This window comes from Hipposideros armiger, unplaced genomic scaffold (genome assembly GCF_001890085.2).
Source record: "Hipposideros armiger isolate ML-2016 unplaced genomic scaffold, ASM189008v1 scaffold_46, whole genome shotgun sequence".
NCBI classification, from domain to species: domain Eukaryota; kingdom Metazoa; phylum Chordata; class Mammalia; order Chiroptera; family Hipposideridae; genus Hipposideros; species Hipposideros armiger.
In genome coordinates, this window is record NW_017731396.1 from 5,334,085 (window position 1) to 5,356,351 (window position 22,267).

General features: G+C 41.2%; 1 protein-coding gene across 4 annotated transcripts in view; it reads left to right on the plus strand.

Annotated features, from left to right (window-relative positions):
• Positions 1-22,267, plus strand: part of RERE (arginine-glutamic acid dipeptide repeats) — a 404,790-nt gene that overhangs the window by 135,280 nt on the left and 247,243 nt on the right. For 3 of the 4 annotated variants that reach the window (XM_019639725.1, XM_019639722.1, XM_019639724.1), the window contains exon 2: positions 20,404-20,866. In XM_019639725.1, the coding sequence (XP_019495270.1) occupies positions 20,548-20,866 (319 nt within the window). In that variant the 5' untranslated portion in view covers positions 20,404-20,547. The remainder of the gene's footprint in view (positions 1-20,403; positions 20,867-22,267) is intronic. The other variant, XM_019639723.1, reaches the window with a different exon arrangement.

Genomic DNA, 22,267 nt, shown 5'->3' on the forward strand with positions numbered 1-22,267 from the left:
GAGCTCCCAGGTGGGCTTTTCATTGGTGAGAAGAGCTGCCTTTTACTATTACTGCCTTTTATCCAGAATTCTAAAATTCTGTAACATTCTAAAAAATGCTCCTTTCCTGTTCATATCATATCATTTGTTTAAAAAAATATCAAAAGTGACAGACCTATAGGGAAGAAGCAACACATATCCAGTTGGTTAAAAAACCCCAAACTGTAAATTTCAGTTGCTGAAAATGGCACACATGTCTCTAGGTAGTTAGTCATATTGTTAGTCAATTTGCAAGTTGCAAGATACAGCAGGGAGGAGAGAAAAGAAAGGAATCTGTGCATTCCCCCAGGTCCCCTGGATTGGATCAAATTAACTTTAATCAGCAGTGGCAGTTTTTCCACTGAAAACATTTGAGAAGAAATTCCTCCGTTTTCTAGAATGAGAAAGAGGGTTTCTTTTGAGAATACTATTGTAACCTTATGCTCCATTTACATCTCCGCCGTCCAGGTTGCGTTTGTCACTTGCTTTGCAGATTTATGTTCTCTCCGTTGAATATTGCCTCGCTTGCATTTTCCAGGTGTCTTAAAGGTCACTAGAGACGAGAGCTCTTCAATGTACTTTCACATGAGGCAATAAACTGAGATGCTGGTATTTTTGGGGCTGTGGAGTGTGGAAGGTGTATTTTACTTGTTGGTGTAATTTTTTTTTTTTGACAACAAAATAGAGAAAATTTGTCAAGGGAACTTGACTTTGAATGGTTGGGATACAGACCTTATTTAATCTGGCATTTGCTCTACCATCTTTTTATCTTCCACTGTGTGGGATGAAAGCTTAGAAAAGAATACCTGTGTGGTATTGATTAAGCCTGCACACATGATCAATACAAGTCTTGTTAGCAGATTTACTTGCTTCTGGAAGAAACGCAGAGTTGGCCTCCCTCAGTCTTGCACAGTTACTGCTCACAGGTGGAATCCTAGTCTGTTGAATTCATATTTAAAAAAATTATTTTGAAAAGCTCTGAAGACCTAGTTTTTCTTCCCCCCCTCTGGATTACGTTCCTTCTGATGGTAATGTTCAAGTCTTTAAATCAAAAGGTTCTCATTTAGTCCAACGATAGTTATAGGGCTGTGTTAATGATTTAGGAATGTCAAGATGAGGCCTCTTTGAGGCTATTGGTCTCTGGGAAAAGCCACAACTTTACACATATTATTAAACAAAATTTGTATTTTAAATTGTAATGTTAAAATTTTAATTTGGGTATGTTATAATATAAACTATAGCACTGAGCTTTCTCACCCGATCCTTTAAAAAAAAAAAAAACCTGTGTTATATAGTTTTTCTTATTTTGGTACTTATTTTTTGGAGCCCTTTATTTGTTTCACAAATTAATGGGTTTCTCAGTAATAATCTTGTTTGCAAGATTTGGGCAGACACTTGCTTTAGAGAGGCGCCATATTTCTATTGGAAGTCCCTGATGTGGACTTGATGGCATTCTCTTTCATTCCTAGGTGGACCGGGTCCTAGAAGTAAATGAGATTTTTGTTAGAGAATGTGCTGAGCATGACTGGGGCATACTATCTATGACGTGGGACCATTATATCATCCTCTGAAGCTCCTATGTCATAATAAGGACTATTTTATTCTTGAATGTATGGCTGTTTCTCTTATCAAGAGGGTGAAAATGAAAAACACTCTGACCTCCATGAGTTTATTTTACTTAAGGCTGATTATATTACAGTGTTTTTTTGTTTTGTTTTGTTTTTAAATAATAGATAGAATTGGTATTTTATCTTGAGCAAATGGTATTAAAGATTTTTTGTGGGCCGGCAGAGTGGCTCATTGGCTTGGGAGTGCGAGCTCTGAGCAGCAGGGCCCTGGTTCAGATCCCACATGGGCCAGTGACGCTGTGCTCTCTACAGCTAAGATGGTGAACAACAGCTTGATCTGGAGCTGGGCTGCCGCGAGTCGGTGGCGACGACGTAGGCTGCAGTGGGGCTGGCCGGCAGCCGGCGTGAGCGGCCGTCCAGTGGCTGGCAAGCGACTGCCTCACTTGGGAAGAGCATAATGATAATACCAACATGGGCCAGCGAAGCGAGGTCCTCCACAAGTAGACTGAAGAACAAAAGGACAGCAACTTGTCTGTTCCCCTGCCCCGATTCCCCAATAAAATCTTTAAAAAAATAAATAAAAAGATTTTTTTTGTGACAACACCTGATAGAAGGGTGCTGGCTATTTTTGTTTTGTGAGATTACTTTGAAAACTGTGAAGTACAGTGGGGTTAACACGGGCCAGAAGCCAGGATATCTGAAGCTCAGTAATAACCAGAGAGGTTACTGCCGACACCTGCAGTGAGAATTTCAGGTGACATTCTGTAGGTTTGGGCTGTCCCACGGTTCCTTTCATAGTTTCCGTCTTTCCACTTGTAGTTTCTTCATTTTCAAGTTCCAAAATAGAAAGTGTCTGTTTAGTCTCTTAGTGCGCACAGATTGGACTGTTGTGTTTTCACCTTCTTGCTGTATATCGTGCATCACTTGACAGCTCTTGGCAGCCTTGGGTACCGTTCTTGGTCATGGAGAGATGTTAGTGCCAAGAAACAGCTAGCAGTGCTTCCTTCATTGCTGATGAGTGAAAGCAGCTAGATAATTATATCTGAGAATCCTTATTTAGAAATCTAGACTTTCTCTCCTCCTTTCATGGCTCTTCCTACTCTGAATATTAATGTAATCAGTCATTTGGTGCCAACAAGTACAGGGAATCTAAAACAGCTATGGAACATGCTTGCCCTGTCAAAGATGACCTGAGTTTATGCTTCCTTGTGCCACATACGTATGTAGAAGATGGTATTTATATAGCATACTGGGTAAACTTGGAAACATTTGGGGAGTGTTTATATGGGACTTTGTGAAAAATTCATTACATATTCTCTCATAAGACAGAAAATACAGTGAGCAAAGGTGATCAATGTTGAATTTGCCTAAAATATTCTAGACACTAAAATAGTGTCTTCAAATTTTCTAATGGAATATTTGAGTGTGCTTCTGTGAACCAAACATTTCCATATTTTCTTCTAGGTGTAAAATGACTACATGCAATTCTGATGAAAACTTTTTGATGAACATATTTTCAAATTCTTGAAAATCACCATTAATGAAAAAATTTGTTCATACAGGAACAGGTGGCAAATGATAGAATATATTGCCTTTTCTCTAGTTGCTTGAAACATCTTTCTTGTCATTAGCCAGAATTTGGTAATTTGATCTTTTTAAGTTATATTTCCAAAGTATGATTATTCTTTAAATCTAGCCACTTTACCCTTTTACTGACAAATATAATTGTAATTTTTTTCTTTTTTCTTTTTTTTTAAAAGATTTTATTGGGGAATTGGCGGGGAACAGCATTGGGGAATCGGGGCAGGGGAACAGACAAGTTGCTGTCCTTTTGTTCTTCAGTCTAGTTGTGGAGGATGTCGCTTCACTGGCCCATGTTGGTATTATAATTGCGTTCTTCCCTGGTGAGGCAGTCGCTCGCCGGCCATTAGATGGCCGCTCACAGCGGCTCATGGCAGCTCACGCCATCTCCTGGCCACTCAACGCTGGCTGCCGGCCACTCACCATAGCTCATGGCAGCCCACTGCAGCTGGGACTGCAGCCTGCGCTGTCGCTGGCGACTCATGACAGCCCAGCTCCAGGTTGAGCTGTTGTTCACCATCTTAGCTGTAGAGGGCAGCGCCACTGGCCCATGTGGGATCCGAACCGGCATCCCTGCTGCTCAAAGCTTGTGTTCCCAAGCCAACTCTTTACCAATGAGCCACTCGGCCAGCCCCATAATTGTATTGGGTTGTCGGAAAAGTCATGACGTCGTTTTTCTGTTTTTTTTTGTTGCAAAAATGTGTCATGACTTTTCCGACAACCCAATAATTTCTTGATAACGCACATAGATTTTGAATCCAGTTAAGCCTTTCATATCAGGGATTTAAAAAAAATTATGCCTGTCCTCTCCTTCTGTTTGACTTAATTCTTTAGGATTCAAATTATGACACTAAGTAAACATCACTAGTGAGCCTATTAATCCCATTTTCTGGAATTGAGTTTGAATTCATATACTTAGTCACTACATGTTTTCTTTTTTTGTGTGTGGATCTTACAATGTTCAATTTAGGGCCTCAGAAATGTTAGGGAAAGCTATTTTAAAAAATCCAATCGCTCTTTTTTATTAATCTGCAAGGTAAGAATCCTTCACCACATACTTGGCTGCCATCTCCTCTTGCCCATGTCCCTTTATTTGGACAGCTGGTGTATTTCCCTTTGAAACATGGGAGGTGGTGTTCCTATCTTATGTGTCTTCCTAGAGTGGAATCCAGCCAAGACGGTAGTGGCCTGGATTTTATTAAACACAACACTTGGTAACATCATTAATGTGGAATTCGTCTGTAGGAAGCTGTTACAAATGTAGAGGACTTCTCTGGGAAAAAATCAGGGTATCATTTTCATCTCCAGATTTTCCGAATGTGGTCCTGATACAGGCTTTCCAGCGTCCTCTAACTGCAACTCCACTAGCAGCTAGTAAACTTATTTGGCCTGTCCATAATATCTTATTTGCTTCAAAGTATCCTCCTGTCACCTTGAATATTTCATCCACGTTAATTTGGATACCATCCAGTCTCATGATTGTTGGTACTTGGTGTATGGTGAGGTCTCCTAGACTTAGCCCAGAGCTTTCTGAGCTCTCCACTACTTGCTCATCTACCAGTCATCTCAAACTTAACATGTTGCGAGCAGGATTCCCAGTTTTCCTTCTCTTCATATCAGTAAATGACAACCCTAGTCTTCCAGTTGCTCAGGCCCAAATCTCGGCCTCTTCTTTGACTCTCCTCTTTGTCTCACAGTCTTTGACAATCTGACAGCAGATTCCGATGGCCCTGCCTGTGGAGCCTGTCGTGCCACAATCTGACGACCACTTCTTACCACCTGCACTACCTGCCACCACCTTGCCTCCCGCAGCAGCCAGGAATCTGTCAGTAATTCTCTCTGCAAAACCCTGGTTTTTCTCTTTTTGCAGTAAATGCCCCCCTGCTCCCTCTTTATCTCCCACTTTTTGCCATCGCTGCTTCAGTCTTTTGCTGTTGATGGATATTCCAAGCATGCTTCTGTCTCAGGCCTTTGTCCTTGCTTTTCCCTCTGCCTGGAATGCTTTCCACCCAGATAACCACACAGCCTGCTCCCTTACTTCTTTTAGGGTAAATGACCCCTTATCGTGATTACCTTCAGCAAACAACCCTTCTATCCCTTTTGCCCACCTTAATTTTCCTCCATAGCACTTATCACTAGCTGATAATACTGTGTATTGTTTGTTTATTGTCTGCTCCTTCTCCTACTAAACTATAAGCTCTCTGAGGATAGTTTGCATGTATTCTGGTCATGCGTGTATCTGTAGCTCCTAGGGCTGTGCCTGGTGCCTAGTAGGTGCTCAATAAATATTTCTGAATCAATGGAGTAATTGACAGGAACTCTGCTCTGGACATTGATGGGGTTTTTTGATGATCAGTGTTGCAGCTGCAGCATTTAAGCGGTGTGGTTCAGGCCCTGTACCCCCTCCCTCCCTGGTTACTCGCTGATCGCTGGCATCTGGAATTGAGTAGTTGTAGTGGCTCTTCTGCTTTTCTGTTCGAATGATGTTAAGTGAGCAAAGATGGCAGAGTCGTACATTTGGTCAGCCTACAGAGAAGCACACCCAGTTAGCATAGCTCTGACATAGAACATGGCAAATTGAGTGTTGGCTAAGACTTTTGCTTTTAGTCAGAGCTACTTTCCTTTTCATCTAAGACTCAGATTCTAGTGTTTTTAGGACTGCTGCGGTGAGTTTTATGGTTCTCTTTTTCTCTTGATATAATATGTACCCATGAATTAGAAGTGTATTATGAAAGCTTTCGGTTTTTCATATATATGTGAAGTGTAATTGTGTTAAGTATAAAATCCACCCTGTCATTTCCTTTCATCAAATGCTGAGAGCCAATGTGCCGTGGTTGCAAATTACTTTAATATTGGAGCTCTGCAAACTGAAAGAAACCCTGTTTGACTTACCTACTTTTGAACACATTGTGCAAAGGTAGTAACTCTGACCAAGTATTTCTGCATATTAAAGATCACTGTGGTTCAAAGAAGGTTTCTCTTTCATTCTCAGCATTACATGAAATAAAACGTCTCCTTTTATGTGTTTAATTAACTATATTTTACAACTTTAAGAGGTGGTTTTTCTCGATTGCAGAGGTGGAGCTCATCCTTGAGCATTTTATAGCCAGATGCATTTTTTTTTTTAAAGATGTTATCGGGGAGTTGGGGGAGAGGAACAGTGTTGGGGAATCGGGGAAGGGGAACAGACAAGTTGCTGTCCTTTTCTTCTTCAATCTAGTTGTGGAGGACGTCGCTTCACTGGCCCATGTTGGTATTATCATTGCACTCTTCCCGGGTGAGGCAATCGCTTGCCGGCCACTGGATGGCGGCTCACGGCAGCTCACGTGGCTGCCGGTCACACACGGTAGCTTATGGCAGCCCACTGTAGCAGGGACTGCAGCCTACTCCGTTGCCGGCGACTCATGGCATCCCAGCTCCAGGTTGAGCTGTTGTTCACCATCTTAGCTGTAGAGGGCAGTGTCACTGGCCCCATGTGGGATCCGAACCGGGGTCCTGCTATTCAGAGCTGGTGTCCCAAGCCAGCTCTTAACCAATGTGCCACTCAGCTGGCCCTGCTTGGTTTTTTATATTTATCTTTTCTACTCTTGGTTTTCTATTTCCGGCCATGCTCTGCGGAAGCAAGTTTAGGAATTCTTTCCCCTTTCACATCAGAGACTTGGGTTTCATGGGCATTTGGTTTCCTTTATACTTGGCACTGTGGACACAGGTTTTCTCTTTAGTTCTTTGATAACAGAAGCATCCATGTGGCCTCATGACCAGAGCAGGTCACCAATGAGTAATATTGTTTCTAACAGCCTTCAGAGCTTGCCAGGAAACATCAAGATTTTGTTTTTCTTCTGTTTTCCAGATTGAGCTTCACACATCTGTGTAATTACTGTTTCAAGCAATGTTTTGAATTAGTCCAGTTTATTTCAGAGAACAAAGAACATGCTGCCTTATACTTTTTGTAATGGTGTTAGCTTTATGGATTCCATATTGGTCAGGCATAATTTTGAATAAACACACATGCTTAACCCTTTGAAATCTCTGCAATAGGCAATTTTATTTGTTTAAAGCAGTGGTTCTCAACTGTGAACAACTTTGCTCCCTAGGGGATATGTGCCAATATTTGGAGGTCTATTTCCGTGTCCTGATTGGAGCAGTGGGTTGTGCTGCTAGAATTGACATGGGTAGAGACCAGGGATAATGCACAGGACAGGCCAACACCCCCAACAAAGAATGATCTGGCTGAAAATATTAATTGGGCCACAGTTGAGAAGCCCTGGCTTCCTTCACCCACTGAGCAGAAGAGGCAAAATGGTAGGTAGTGTGCAAAAGTAAAAAATTCTGTATATATTTGTCTAAAACTTCACATTTAACAGTATAGGAAAGCAATTGTTTGTATGAATAAGTGTGTGTTCTTTAAAAAAAGGATGTTTATTTTTAAAAACTCCTTGGACACCTCATCTTTGGTAATTCCTTCCTCCTACTTCAAATGAAGAGATTATGTATTGTTTGTTATTTAATTTTAATTGAGTTGTTAATTGTAACCTAGAGTTTTGCTGTCCTGGGTACTTTCCCCACCTTTTGTAGATCCTATGTTTTGTTACTATGTCGTTTTGGAAGAAATTAAGATATTTGTCAGAGTCCACCATCTTAGTTCTCTCATTTACCCCCCAAAGCTTCTGAAGGAGTTGAGGAAATGCTAACTCTAAGCATTACACCCACTCCTGAGTAAGGGGCGTTCATTCTGCACGTCCTTCTGTTTTGATAACGTAAAGGCTACTGTCCGAATTTGACTAGTGCATCCCAATCTTGGTTATTTAGGTTCTTTCAATAAGACATGTGTTCTGGGAATGAGTATATAAACTCAGCATTGATTGAGTTTAAGAATTCCTTAACCCCAGATGTAGAGAATCATTGGAGGGGCACGTGTAGCCATGTGTTTATGTGGTTGGATTTGGTCAGGTGGGAGAACTTCACAACCCATTTACTTTTACGTGTAAGAATATTCTCAATACCACGTCAGTTTCAGATAAAACCTAGTCTTCCTTCTTCATGGATTCACAGATCCGCTGACCTCACATTTCAGTGCTACCTTGCATCTTCATCCGTGATTATGTGGCATATTTTGATGTATTCTCTCCCGTAGGTTACTGTTTATGAGAATGCCCTTTTTCTGACCCAGTGAGTACAAATGTTAGGAGTGCCAATTCCCTTTCCAGTGCTAAAGTCATTATATTTCTGAAACAACTTTTTTTTCCCCCAATTACAATTGACTTACAATATTTAGTTTCAGGTGTACAACATAGTGATTAGACATTTATATAACTTATGAAGTGATCACCTCGATAAATCTAGTACCCATCTGACATGATGAATAGTTATTACAACGCTACTGACTATATTCCCTATGCTGTACTTTACATCCCCATGACTGTTTTGTAACAGTTTATACTTCTTAATCCTTTCCCCTTTTTACCCATTCTCCCAATCCCCTTCTTATTTGGCAACCATCAAAATCTTCTCTGTATCTATGAGTTTGTTTCTGTTTTGTTTGTTCATTTATTTTGTTGTTTTTTTAGATTCCATGTATAAGTGAGATCATATGGTATTTGTCTTTCTCAGTAGGACTTAATTCATTCAGCATAATACCCTCTAGGCTTATCCATGTTATTGCAGGTGTTCAGATTTCATTCTCTTTTTTTTTGGCAGAGCAATATTCCACTGTATATATGTACCACTTCTTCTTTATCCAGTCATCTGATGGGCACTTAATTAGGTTGCTTCCATATCTTGGCTAGTGTAATGTTTTGATGAACATATGGATGCGTATGTCTTTTCGAGTTAGTGTTTTGGGTTTCTTCAGATAAATACCCAGAAGTGGAATTACTGGGTCCTTCTTTGTCTCTTGTTATGGTCTTTGTTTTAAAGTCTATTTTGTCTGGTATAAGTATTGATACCCCAGCTTTTTGTTTGTTTGTTTCCATTTTCATGAAATATCTTTTTCCATCCTTTTCGGCCTCTGTGTGTCTTTCAATCTGAAGTGAGTCTCTTATAGGTGCACATGTAAGGGTCTTGTTTTCTTATCCATTCAGCCACCCTATGTCTTTTGATTGGAGCATTTAATCCATTTACCTTTAAAGTAATTGTTTGTAGATCTGTGGTTACTGCCATTTTATTATTCACATTTTTTCTCCTTTTCCTCCTCCTCCCCCAACCTCCCCTCTTGTAATACTGGTTTGGTGGTGATGAACTCCTCCTTTAGCTTTTTCTTGTCTGGGAAGCTCTTTATCTGTCTTTCAGTTCTAAATGATAGCTTTGCTGGGTAGAGTAATCTTGGTTGTAGGTCCCTGCTTTTCATTACTTTGAGTATTTCCTGCCAATCCCTTCTGCCATGCATACGAGGTCAGACAATTAAGTTCACAAACTCATCCTAGAAAAAGTGCTACATACCTCATTGATGAATATCACTACGGTCACCTTCTAAGTACTCACCTTGGGAAGCTATGTATGTACCAATGCCAGCACCTAGTTCACCCTTCAAAACAATTTTGGAACCGTTTTTCTGGAATGGCCATCAGTGCTATCGTCACATTACCCTTGATGTCCTGAATGTCATCAAAATGTCTTTTTTTCAATATTTCTTTATCTTCGGGTAAAGAAAGAAGTGATTGGGGGCCAGATCAGGTGAGTAGGGAGGGTGTTCCAAAACAGTTATTTGTTTACTGGCTAAAAACTCGCTCATAGACAATGCCGTGTGAGCTGGTGCATTATCGTGATGTGAGAGCCATGAGTTGTTGGCGAAAATTCAAGTTGTCTAACTTTTTCGTGCAGCCTTTTGAGCACTTCCAAATAGTAAACTTGGTGAACTGTTTGTCTAGTTGGTACAAATTCATAATGAATAATCCATCTGATATCAAAAAAAGGTTAGCAACATTGTTGCAACAAGTTGACGAACTTAATTGTCAAACCTCAAAGTTTCTGTTGCGAAACCACCTGAGTCTTATGGGAGCTCCCTTGTAGGTAACTAACTGCTTTTCTCTTGCTGAGAAGATTTAAAGTCATTACATTTCCTTTCCCAGGGTATTGGTATGAAAGGGAATAGGAAAAGAAAACTGATTTTCTTTTGAAAGCAGTTGCCCAGCTGCAGCTTGCTGGCATCAGCTGCTTCTCTTGGAGGGCAGGGCCCAGCCTAGTGGGTAGCCACTGGTCTTTCACTTGGATGGTCTCATTTTGTTCTTAAAGGAAAATGCTAACACATTTATTGAGATACAGCAAATGCAGAAGTTCTTGAGATGCTTTGGTTCCTGATTTAGGCTTTCAGAGATAGTAAATTTGACAGCAAGCTTGTTTGAATGGCACTAATAATTCTAAATGGAAAATATTTCCTGCCAGACAAAATGAATGTTTCCAAAATGCTGTTTCCATCTCAAGAGCCTACAGTAACACCCTGTTTGCTTAGCCTACTGTATTGGATAACTTGTCTTTTAAGGCTGTGTAATTAAAAAAATTTTGTTTTCAATTACAGTTGACATGCAATATTATATTAGTTTCAGGTGTACAGTATAATGATTACACATTTATATAATTTACAGTGTGATCCCTTGATAAGTTTAGTACCCACCTGGCACCATACATATTTATTACAATATTATTGACTATTTTCCCTATGTTTTGCTTTACATACCTGTGACTGTTTTATAACTGCCAGTTTATACTTCTTAATCCTTTCACCTTTTTCACCCAGTTCCCCGTATATCAACCATTAGTTTGTTCTCTGTATCTATGAGTCTGTTTCTGTTTTGCTTGTTTATTTATTTTGTTTTTTAGATTCCACATGTAAGCGAAATGGTATGGTATTTGTATTTCTCGGTCTGACTTATTTCACTAGCATAATGCCCTCTAAGTCCATCCATGTTGTCACAATGGTAAGATTTCATTCTTTTTTTATGGTCACGTAATATTCTATTGTATATTAAGGCCGTGTAATTTAAGGCAGTGTATAACCTTGTAGTTAAGAGTATAAATAAGCTCTGGCGTCAGCAGCCTGGCTTCATAATACCAGGTCTAATACATAGCTGTGTGACTTTGGTCTACCAAAATACATACTGTGTGATTTTGATCTAGTTGCTCAGCCTCTCTGTGCTTACTTTTACATTGGGAAAATCTACATAACAATGGTAGCTACGGAGTAAAGTTATAGTTAGGATGATCATATGACCTAGTTTACATATGTTTTTTTTCTGAAGAATTATTAATTGTTTTAACTCTCAGGTGTGTTCCAGTTTGGACAATACATTATTTTGTCACTCTTGTTATAGTGAATATTAAATGAATTTACATGTGTAAAATGCTTAGTGCATATTACATGCTCAGTGAGTGTTAGCTGCTCTGTTACTTTAGGGGCTTCCATTATCTACCTCCCCTCTCTCCTTGAGCTTATTTCCTACTGGTTTTTCTCTAGCTGCTATCAAGGACAGCGATTGAACTGAATACTCGTTTTACTGAACTTCTTGCACCTGGAATGTTTTCTTCTTTTTGCTCCTCCTTATCCTATTCATGGTTTATGAGCCAGCCCAAGCACCACCTCAGTTATTTCCTCATGAAATACTTTCATTTTCAAATAAAAGTCTCGTCACAATGCCCTCTGGATTGATCTAGCTTATATGTGAGAGGGATGGCAGAAAGGAGTAATTTCTTACTCATCTATCTGTACGTCTGTACGTGTCAGGTAGTGAGTGAGGATATGAGAAGACAGCAGAGGGCAAAAGCAGCCAAGGTCAACCCCTCATGGATCCTCTAGCTTGGAGGTAGAGACCGATGTTAATCACACACACGCACATGAAGTTACAATCATGAAATGTGCTGCAGAAGGATTTAATGTCCTTTTGGAGAAGAAAGGACATCTTGAGCAAAGTGCTGTGGAGCTGTGACCTGAAGGAAGAGTAAGAGATGTCTAGACCAGGAAAGGGGATGAGTATCACAGAGAGAAGGTGGGGGCCGGCCGAGTGGCACATTGGCTAAGAGCTGGCTTGGGACACCAGAGGGCCCTGGTTCGGATCCCACATATGAGGGCCAGTGACACTGCCCTCCACAGCTAAGATGCTGAACAACAGCTCAACCTGGAGCTGGGCTGCCGTGAGTCGCCGGCGACGGCGTAGGCTTCAGTCCCTGTTGCAGTGGGTTGCCATGGGCTACCGTGTGTAGCCAGCAGCCAGCGTGAGCGGCCAGCAGCCGCCATGAGCGGCCGTCCGGAAGCCGGCGGCTGATCTGCCTCACTTGGGAAGAGCACAATGATGGTGCCAACTTGGGCCAGTGAAGCAACGTCCTCCACAACTAGACTGAAGAACAAAACAACAGCAACTTGTCTGTTCCCCTTCCCCCGATTCTCCAGCGCTGTTCCCATCTCACAGAGAGAAGGTGGAACCTGAGCTCTAGGCAGGAGGGCATGTGTTCAGGGAACCAGGGGTGATAAAAGTGAACTGGCATCTTAAGATGATTAACTATAGAGCTGGGAGGACTATGGTTGGAGCTGGACCTCTTGTTAACTCTCTAGGCTTGACTTCCTGTTAAACTTTGTGGTTACTTCTGGGGGAGGGGTGCGAATGAAGAAGGAAGCCATGTTGGGTTTCCTCTCCTTTTTTTCCCACATGGGTGGCCGGTGGAGAAACTGGCCGGTGAGTGTGCTTGTGTGCGCTCCCTGGTGGCTTTATTTCTTTTTCTTTATCCCGAATAAACAGTTTCTTTTGGTGGATTTACTTGGAGAATTATGTTGACCAGTTGACATGGGGGAGGATAGTGTTTCGGGCATAGAGTGCAGGAGAGTGGGGCGAAGGAGGCCAGGTGAAAAGGTCAGGGCCTAGAGATCATGGTGTGGATTTGGGTTTTTAGCTGTCAGAAGTGGCAAGTCACTGAATATTTTAAGGTGAAGATTGACAATCACATTAGCTTTTGGAAAGAGCACCCTGGCTACAGTGTAGAAAGAGAATTGTAATGGTTCCAGAGGAGTTGGATTTAAGGAGAAGCCAATTAATTGAAGTGGTCCAGAAAAGCCATACTGGTAGCTTTAACTAAAGTTGTGTGTTGGAGGTGTTCTGAAATAGATGCGTTCGAGAGAAATTTATAATGTAATAATGACAGAAGTTGTTGATAACAGGGTGAAAGAGAAAGGAGGCAGTAAAGATGCTGCTCAGGTGTCCAGCTTGCATAGCAGAATGGGCAGGGGCTCCAGTCACCCCGTGAGACCATCTAGAAGAGGGACTCATTTGGAGCCAGAGTGTGCCTTTGGTTTGGACACTCTGAGGCACCTTTGAGATATCCAAGAGGAGACTTCAGGTGGGCAGTTTTCACAGGCATCTGGCTCCACAGGAGAATTTTGGTAGACATAGGTGTTTGTGGATGTCACCTGTGTGTACATCGTACTTGTGGGGTGACGGACATGTATGAGAATTACTAGGATGAAAAAGGAGGGCTATGGACAGCACCCCAAAGAACTCTTACACTGGTTGGCCCGCTGGGGATGGAGGAGCAGTTAGGTAGACCCAAGAGAGGACCTTGTCAGGAGAGCCAGAGGAAAAGAGCCTTTCCAGAAGGAGGGTGTGTGGTCAGCCCTGTCAGGTGATGTTGAATAGGCCAATGATAATGAGAATGAAAACTCTCTAATGCAGGGGTCGGCAAACTTTTGAGATGGAAGAGCCGCCAGGGGTTGGCAAACTGCAGCTCGCGAGCCACACATGGCTCTTTGGGTACATACATGTGGCTCTGAAGGAAAATTGAAAATCAAAACTGTCATAGTTTCATTTATAATATTGGGTTGTCGGAAAAGTCATGACGTATTTCTGCATAGAAAAAATACGTCATGACTTTTCCGACAACCCAATATTATTTAAAATTTTCCTTATTTGTAAAAATATATTTATGGCTTTTGAATAATTTTTAAATTGTTGTGAGGGACAGGATTGGCTCTTACAGGGGTCGGCAAACTTTTGAGATGGAACGTTCCCAAAGAGCCACATGTGGCTGGCGAGCCGCAGTTTGCCAACCCCTGGTCTAGTGGATTTGATACAGACAGGAAACTGCTTTAGTGGGAATGGCTTCAGTGAATATGATAGCTGTGGTCCTTGTCAGTTAGTGGAGAAGTGACACAAGTCAATCACAGAGAACGATAATGGGATTGATGAGAGCTTCTGTACAGGCAGAATGGGCAACAATGAGAGGCTGGACTGTGGGTCTGAGACTTACTGGAGTTGGACGCCCTGAGGGTGTGTAGAATTACGCAGACAGAGGGGAGAGGATGAGGGTTACAACGATTGGGTTGTCGGAAAAGTCATGACGTGTTTTTTCTATGTTTTTCATTGCAAAAATGCGTCATGACTTTTCTGACAGCCCAGTAGATGGGCTCCAGAGACTGAAGGAGTGTTGGAGGTGGCTGGAGCACGCCGGAGTGGTGGAGGAGGGGCTGGAGAGGTGAAGGGGCGGTCAGGACATGAAGGTTTCTGTAACCTTTGAAAAGGAATGGTGGGCAACGAATTGTACTTTAAATGGTGAATTGTATGGTGTGTGAATAATAAAGCTGTTTCAAAAAAGTGGTGGAGTGTCAGAATGCTGGCTGGCTTCATTGGAAAATGACCGGGAAGGAGGCAAAAATAAACAATTGTGTAGTCACAGAGGCCAGTTAGAAGGCAGTTATATTAATCTGTGTGAAAGATGATGTGGCTTGAAATAGGCAATTTACTTTTCAGTTGGAATAATGGATACATTTTAGAGATACAGGCCTACCTCACTTTTATTGCATGCGACAGATGTGATTTTTACAAATTAAAGGCTAGGCCTTCAACAAGCAAAAATATTATGACTCACTTTATTGTGATAGTTGCTTTACTGTGGGGTCTGGACCCGAATATGCAATCCCTCCGAGGTATGCCTGTATTTGGGTTGTGATCGGCGAACCCTAAGAGCTGAGCAGAATGCCTGGTATGTGGTCAGGCATTCGACAGACATAAATATTTCTTGCTGTGGTTGAATGAGGAAGAGTTCATTGGACTGCGTTTGGGGTGATAGTCAAGAGTTGTGCAGAATCTGGTTTGAGCTCGTGAGATGATTAGAAACTCAAGGATTGGGAACTGAGGAGGGAGGGGCAAGTTTTTATGGATAAGTCAATTTTACGTGATCCAAGAGAACCTCTTGAAAGTGGGGATGATGTTCGGCTCTGTTGATATCTTGCGTAGCACACTAGACTGTTGGGCATTATCTACTGTAGCGGGTAATAAGAATATACATATTATGCATCTAAGAATATGGTGTTGATGGTTTACATTTGTAAAGAACTTAGCAATCTTTAAGTATATTTACATACGGTATGCTCAGTTAACCACATTCTCACAGCAGCTCTGTGAAGTCGCTAGTTACTGTCCTCAGAGAGGCCGAATGATTCGTGCAGGGCAGTGCAGCACATGGCAGTGCCAAGAAGTTGGGAGTTGGGCTTCTCAGCCCAGTCTCCCAGCCCAGCTGTATCATGGGGCTAAATCTCCAGGGACAGGTTAAATAGTGACAGGAAGTGGTGGTCATAAATGAGGCCAGGACCCTGAGCGTGATGGAAGTTTTCATAGTTGATCCGAATCTATTCTGATAAGGAGTGTGAGGTGTTTGAGGTGGTGGTTGGCTTCGTTTTGAAGAGACAGATGATGTTTGGAGAGGTGAAGGTACCTGGGGTAATGATGAATATTTCTGGATTAATGACTGTGTTGGAGGTCTTTGACCCCAATTAGATTAAAGTGAAAGTAAGCTAGCTGACCACATTTTCTCTATTCAGATAAAATGATGAAGTACAATCTGATAAATCTGGAAACGAGTGAGAGGAATGTACTTTTTTATGGGTTCTGGGGGTATTGCTTTTGGAAATGTGTAATTTGCAAGTCTTTTGAATATCCTTTTCACTCAAGCATGAGTAATACATGTTTTTGTGGGTTTTAAATTTTTTATCAGAAAAATTATTTACACTCATTTCCTTGGTGATCTCACTCAATCTTATGTCCTTACAAACTAAATTAAAAACTAAAATTTTATCTCCAGCTTGGACCTCTGCCTACTTAAAATCTTTATGTGGTTTTTATAGGCTTCTTAAACTTAACATGCTCATACCTGAGCCGCTAACCTTTCCCCCCAAACTTGTGTAATATCAGCTTCATCCATCTATTGGGTTGTTGGAAAAGTCATGACATATTCTTTCTACATTTTTTGTTGCAAAAATGCATCATAACTTTTCCAACAACCCAATAGTTGCTCATATCAGAGCCCTTAGAGTTGTCCTTGACTCCTTGGTCACACCACACCTCCCCAGTTTGTCAGCACAGCCTGTTTGACTCTTACCTTAAAAATAAAAAAGTAAGACTTATCTCCTTCGCTAATGCTATCCCCCTGGTCCACCCAGCTGCTGTCCCCTGTTACCTGGGGTATTGAAACGAGCCTCTTCCCTCACCAGTCTTCGTGCTGCATCACTTCAGGTTTTTCTATCAGCAGCCAGAGTGAGCTTCAACAGAAGTCAGCTCATGTCTTTTTCTGCAACGGGGATCGCTGCAGCACTTCCCCACCCTTGAGTAAAGGCCTAAGTCCTTTCTCTGGTCCATAAAGCTCGGCAGGACCCAGCCCCTCTTTACCTCTCTGAACTCATATCCAACCACTCTCCCTCTTCCTCATGCCACTGCAGCCCCTCTGGCCTCCTGGGTCTTGCGTGTGCCCTGCTCACTCCTGCCTCTGGACGTTTGCACCTGCTTTTCTCTCTGCTGCAATGGTCTTTCATAAGTCCCCATGCCTTCCCCTCTTAACACCCTTAGGGGCGAAGCCATTGTAGGGAGGCCTTCCTTGACCATCGTTTAAAATTGCAGTCTGCCCACACTCCCTGCTCCCATTAAATTTTCCATTTAAGATCTTTTCATGTGTGTGTGTGTGTGTGTGTGTGTGTGTGTGTGTGTGTCTGTGCGCATGTGTGCACGCACACGTGTGGCAGGTCCTTGAATGACATAGTTCCATTCAGTGCCATTTCATTATCAGGTTGATGAGATACAACAGGAACTTAACTCTTGTTTTTATCAATTAGCCTATAATAAAATTGGTTTCATTATGTGTTGTTTTGCTGCAGGTCTGAGAACCTATCGAAGATATGAAGTGAGGACTTAACTTTATTATCATTTGTTTATGGTCTTTCTCCACCCCAGAAATCAGCTCCAGGAGGGCCGGGAAGTTTGTGTGTGGTTCTTTGCTCTTTTCCTTTCACCTGGAGCAGTAATTCATATCCGGCTGACCTTGGTTCAATGAATAGATGAAGATTGTGACTCTGAAATGTGTTCTAAATTAGATTTTCTTCCTTTTGTTATTTGTTAATTAAAGTATCTGATACCATGTTTCCTGTTCAACTGGGTTGAGCACTGGATCAACAGAGATACTTGCATTATTTTTGTCTTTCTTGCTGGAGAAAACTATGTTCTTTTTTGGAAGGAGAGGGCAAAGTGAATGTTTCCTAAATCTTTCTGTCTGAATTAGCAGCATGGATACATGTGGGAAAAGTTGGCACCTATGCAGAGCTGGTGACTCGGGCGGCACGGGCTCTAACCTGAGGAGCAGGTTATGAACAGTCTGATGGGATTCACCTGTGGAAGATCTGCCTCAGAATCAGTGGCTGTGTGGCCTGGTGCCGGTGACCTCAGTTTCCCTTCTGTAGTCTGTCAAGTGGAATGGTGACTTCTGTCTGGTACTTCACTGACTTGTTGAGAGAAAGGATCAAAAGAGATGGTAGCAGGGACCTGATCTGTAAGCTCCTTGTTATAAAGATGCTGTTGTTGTATTGTCTGCTTTGTAGATCATTTCTAGTAAACTGATCTAGTAAAGTAACAACTCCCCTTCTCAGTGCCATCTGGTTCCTCTCTGCGTCCCTTTTCTCAAATGTCACATTGTTGTGTGTTGGTCATTGCATAATGAGACTCAGAAAAATTATAATTACTATAATAAATGCAGAGGAAAAAATATATATTCCCACCGAGCTATATATAATAGCCAAATGTAAATGGTAATTGGATTGACTTTTGCTTTGGATTATCAGTGTTCTTAGTTATCTGAAAGTTGGACACACATAAACACACAGACATCATGTCAATGCCTTCTCTTTTGTTTCTTGAATTTTTCTTTCTTGCTCACTCTTTGCAGAAACAACTCAGATTTCTTTGTAAATAGAAACACGGTGTATGATTTTTTAGGGAGGAGTGTTGAATGCACAGTTTGGATCTATCTTCCTTTTTGAGTGCTAAAATAATATTTTTACACAATTTTCTGGAACAGATATCTTGTTAACCCTAGAAAGAACGATCTTTTTCTTAAATTAATCAGAAGTGTGTCTGTCCTGAACTGCATCTGAGAGCTTTTCAGCCTAAGTTTCTTGTTCTTTTTAGATTCCCAGTAGACCTGGGTATGTTTTCAATGTCAGAGGAATGGTTTTTAACAACTGTGTTAGCTGATAGTTTTTTTTTTCTTGCATGATTGGCTTGTTCATGCTCTAAACTTAAGCTCGGTGGGGAAAGTAATATGTCTCTTTCCGTATTTTCAATTGCTAACACCAGTGGCCTACAGGGACTTGGGAGTTTATTACTGTCTGTTTAACAGATGATTCATCTAGGCAGAAGTTTTGCAGGCACTAGAATAATTTTTCATTTTCTTGAAATATGTTTAGAAAATTGAAATCCTATCTGAAAGCATATTTCCTATGTGGAAGGAAGTAATCTCGGTTTGTGCTACACGCTTTCATCTTTCTGACTTGGCTTATAGATTGTCAGCATTATTGCTTCTTCATCAGTCTAGCTCCCAAAGCCTGTTGTTAACAATTTTTATTTTCCTGAATGCCTAAGGATATTTGAAGTGCTTTATGGGTAGGTCTTTTCTGGTATCAGGTTTGACCTATGAGCTTTGAAGAAAGTATATGATCATTGTTATGGTTTTGGCATTACCGATGAGAATTTCCTCTGCTTCTGAGGCATATAATTGCAAACTGATTTGTTTGCTGTTGTCAAAGTAAAGAGGACCAATCTTTTGTTTGTTTGCATATGTTGTTTCCTATCTGGCCCTCGTAACATGAGAAACAGATGGTTCTCATATTGATCGTTTGTCTCCTTTTTTTGCATTAGAGCATTGAGGGCAAGGAACCATGAGTTTTTCCATCATTATATCTTTGGTTCCGAACACCTGGCACATATACAATGTTTGGTACGGATTGTTGAACAAATTAGATGAGATACTGGGGAAGAGGATAAAAGATTGCAAAAGATAAATTACAGCTTATTATGACTGTTCCAAAACTGACTGGTAAACAAAACGGTATTTTCCCTCCTATAAAATTTTTATTAGAATTGTGTTGGGTTGGAGTTTGGAATTCGCTCTTCTCATTTTAATCTCTTAACAACTTCATACGTTCCTTGTTGGGTTTAGTTCTAGGGAGGAGTTTATGAGGGAAGCTATAAACAGTGGAAATTTGGAAGAATGTAAAAACCACCTAATATTCCCTGAAGATGGAAGGTTGTTTTTGGCAGCTGTTATGTTTTGTTAAGGCAGAGATAATATATCTTTAGAGAAACCATTTACCCTGGAAAATAACTAGAATAGTAGACTTAGAAGATGTGAACAAATGTAATCAAATGCAAAAGAACCTTCCTTTGGAATTGTCACTTTCATTTGTGTCAGCTCTTATGTTTATTTTTGGGAGGAGCTCTGGAAACTTGAGAAGTGGCTAGAAAGAGTCTTCCGAGGATAGTAACACCATGCGACATCCTGGGACATTTTCCAAGGCTATCCAAATTATTATTTTTCAGATAGAAATAGTTTTTACTACAGGTTCTTTCCCTTTTAAATTAATTTTATGGTTATGAAGCACCTTTTGTATAATTATACCCATTATATGTTGTCTACTAGGGTACACTTTTTTCTTAAAAAGGAGAAAACAATTGGTGAACAGAAAGTATGGTTTATTCTTATGCATTCAGACATTTTTTATTATTGGTGTGGTAGAAAACCCCAAACCATATGCTAGCTGAGGCCAAAACTGTATATATTTCAATTTTTTATCACTTGTACTTTTTCCCCTATAGCTTGTGAGAAGTTTTTAGGGCTAAAGCATGAGTGAGAAATTCATTTAACAAAACATTATTTGAAGAAGAAAATATGAGCAAGTGTTGAAGTAAAATCAATTTCTCTCTCTTTTTTTCTCTCCCAGCAGTTTTGAAACGTTGGGGTTGTTGGAGTGGTTGGATTTTCCCTGGAATTGAGTGAGAAATTCAGAAGACTGAAGCCCAGGCTTACTGTCTACCTTTCACGGAGGCCTAGCCGTGAGAGGACAGAAGAAGGCACGTGGCGAATCATGACAGCTGACAAAGACAAAGACAAAGAGAAGGACCGGGACCGAGATCGGGACCGAGAGAGAGAGAAAAGAGATAAAGCAAGAGAGAGTGAGAGCTCGCGGCCACGCAGGAGCTGTACCTTGGAAGGAGGAGCCAAAAATTACGCCGAGAGTGACCACAGTGACGATGAGGACAATGACAACAATAGTGCCACCACAGAGGAGTCCACAAAGAAGAATAAAAAGAAACCACCGAAAAAAAAATCCCGTTATGAGAGGACAGACACTGGCGAGATAACATCGTACATTACTGAGGACGACGTTGTCTACAGGCCAGGAGGTGAGGGGCACTCTATTCGGGGCGCTGCAGTGTTTGTGGCGGAGACGCTGTTGCATTGTTTATGTACCTCTTCACCTGCAAAGGAGGCGCGGGCCCCCACTGTAGACGGTAGTTTGGGCAGACACACTCAAGGGAGGGAACACGTGCACTCCCTTTCTTCCCGTGGGGCTTATTCCCTTCTTGCCTGTGTCTGCTTCACTCAACATGGTCTTCTGTCCCGGTTTGTGCATCTGTCAGTGCTTCCTTGTTTGCTCTGGCTGCTGCTTCTCTCCCTTCCCCATCTGTTCAGTAGTTCCCATCTTGTGACTTCCTCCTTGCTTTTTATCTTCACCGCAAATTACGATGTAGTGACTCCAGTGGGACAGGTAAACCTTAAGATTCTTGGAAGCAAGAAATTTTACATTTCACTCCTCTGGCTCCAGGAGTGACTGGAAGCCAGAGAGGTATTTTTAATGGCCTTCAGACTATGGTTTATTTCTCCCAATAACTTCCTTTTCTTAAAGAATTGAGCTTCAGGCTCTCTGATCAATGATAATAGATGAAGCCAACTAACCTGCTTTGTTTCTCAGAAAATATATGATGCTCACTCAGTGTACTGAGGTTTCTATCACTGTTCAGAGCGAGACAGACCCAGTTTTTAGACGAGATGCCCAGGAACGCGAGATTCAGAACCTCTGGGGCACATGCACAATCTTCCTTTTTCATTTGATATATTGTGTATATTAAGATACTTTTCTTATAGGAGTCAGTGAAACTAGCTAAAATCATTTTGTTTGAATGACTCAGAGTGCTGAGGAATGACATGAATTTCATATGAGCTGTAATTAACAGATTAAAAGTCTCCCAGTTTGATGTTTTGTTGTCATTAACCTGGTACAGTTTTTTACTGAGGAGTATGTAACTGTTCTGAACTTCGCAAAAAGTACCAGATCCCCTCTCCCCCCTATAGGAATTAGTTTTGAGTTTCAAAAGATAGTGGTATTAGAACTTACACAGGTAAATTTGTATTCATAACTGCAGTTTCTTGGTTGATGATTGAGAAGATAACTTTGTGATATAAAAGTATCAAAGTCGAGGTTGTAGCAAGGTTAGAGCTCTGCTGTAGAGATTAAGTGCAGGTTACAGTCCCATCCATGTCTGATTCAGACTTAGGTATTGGACAGTAAGAATTTCTTAGTCACTGCAGAATAGCTCATCATAGAGTCACCACAAGTTGCTTGCTTCCGACCTATTTAGTTCTAGATCATGAGAAAGGAACAGAATGTGTTAACTCCTTTCTATACAGATGGTATGGTAAAAGGTATTATTTGTTATCTTTTTCTCTTGATACATAATAATTCAGTGTGGTGATGTGATCAGGCTGGCTGCTCTGTGCGGGACAGAAGGCCAGCCTTTCTCAGT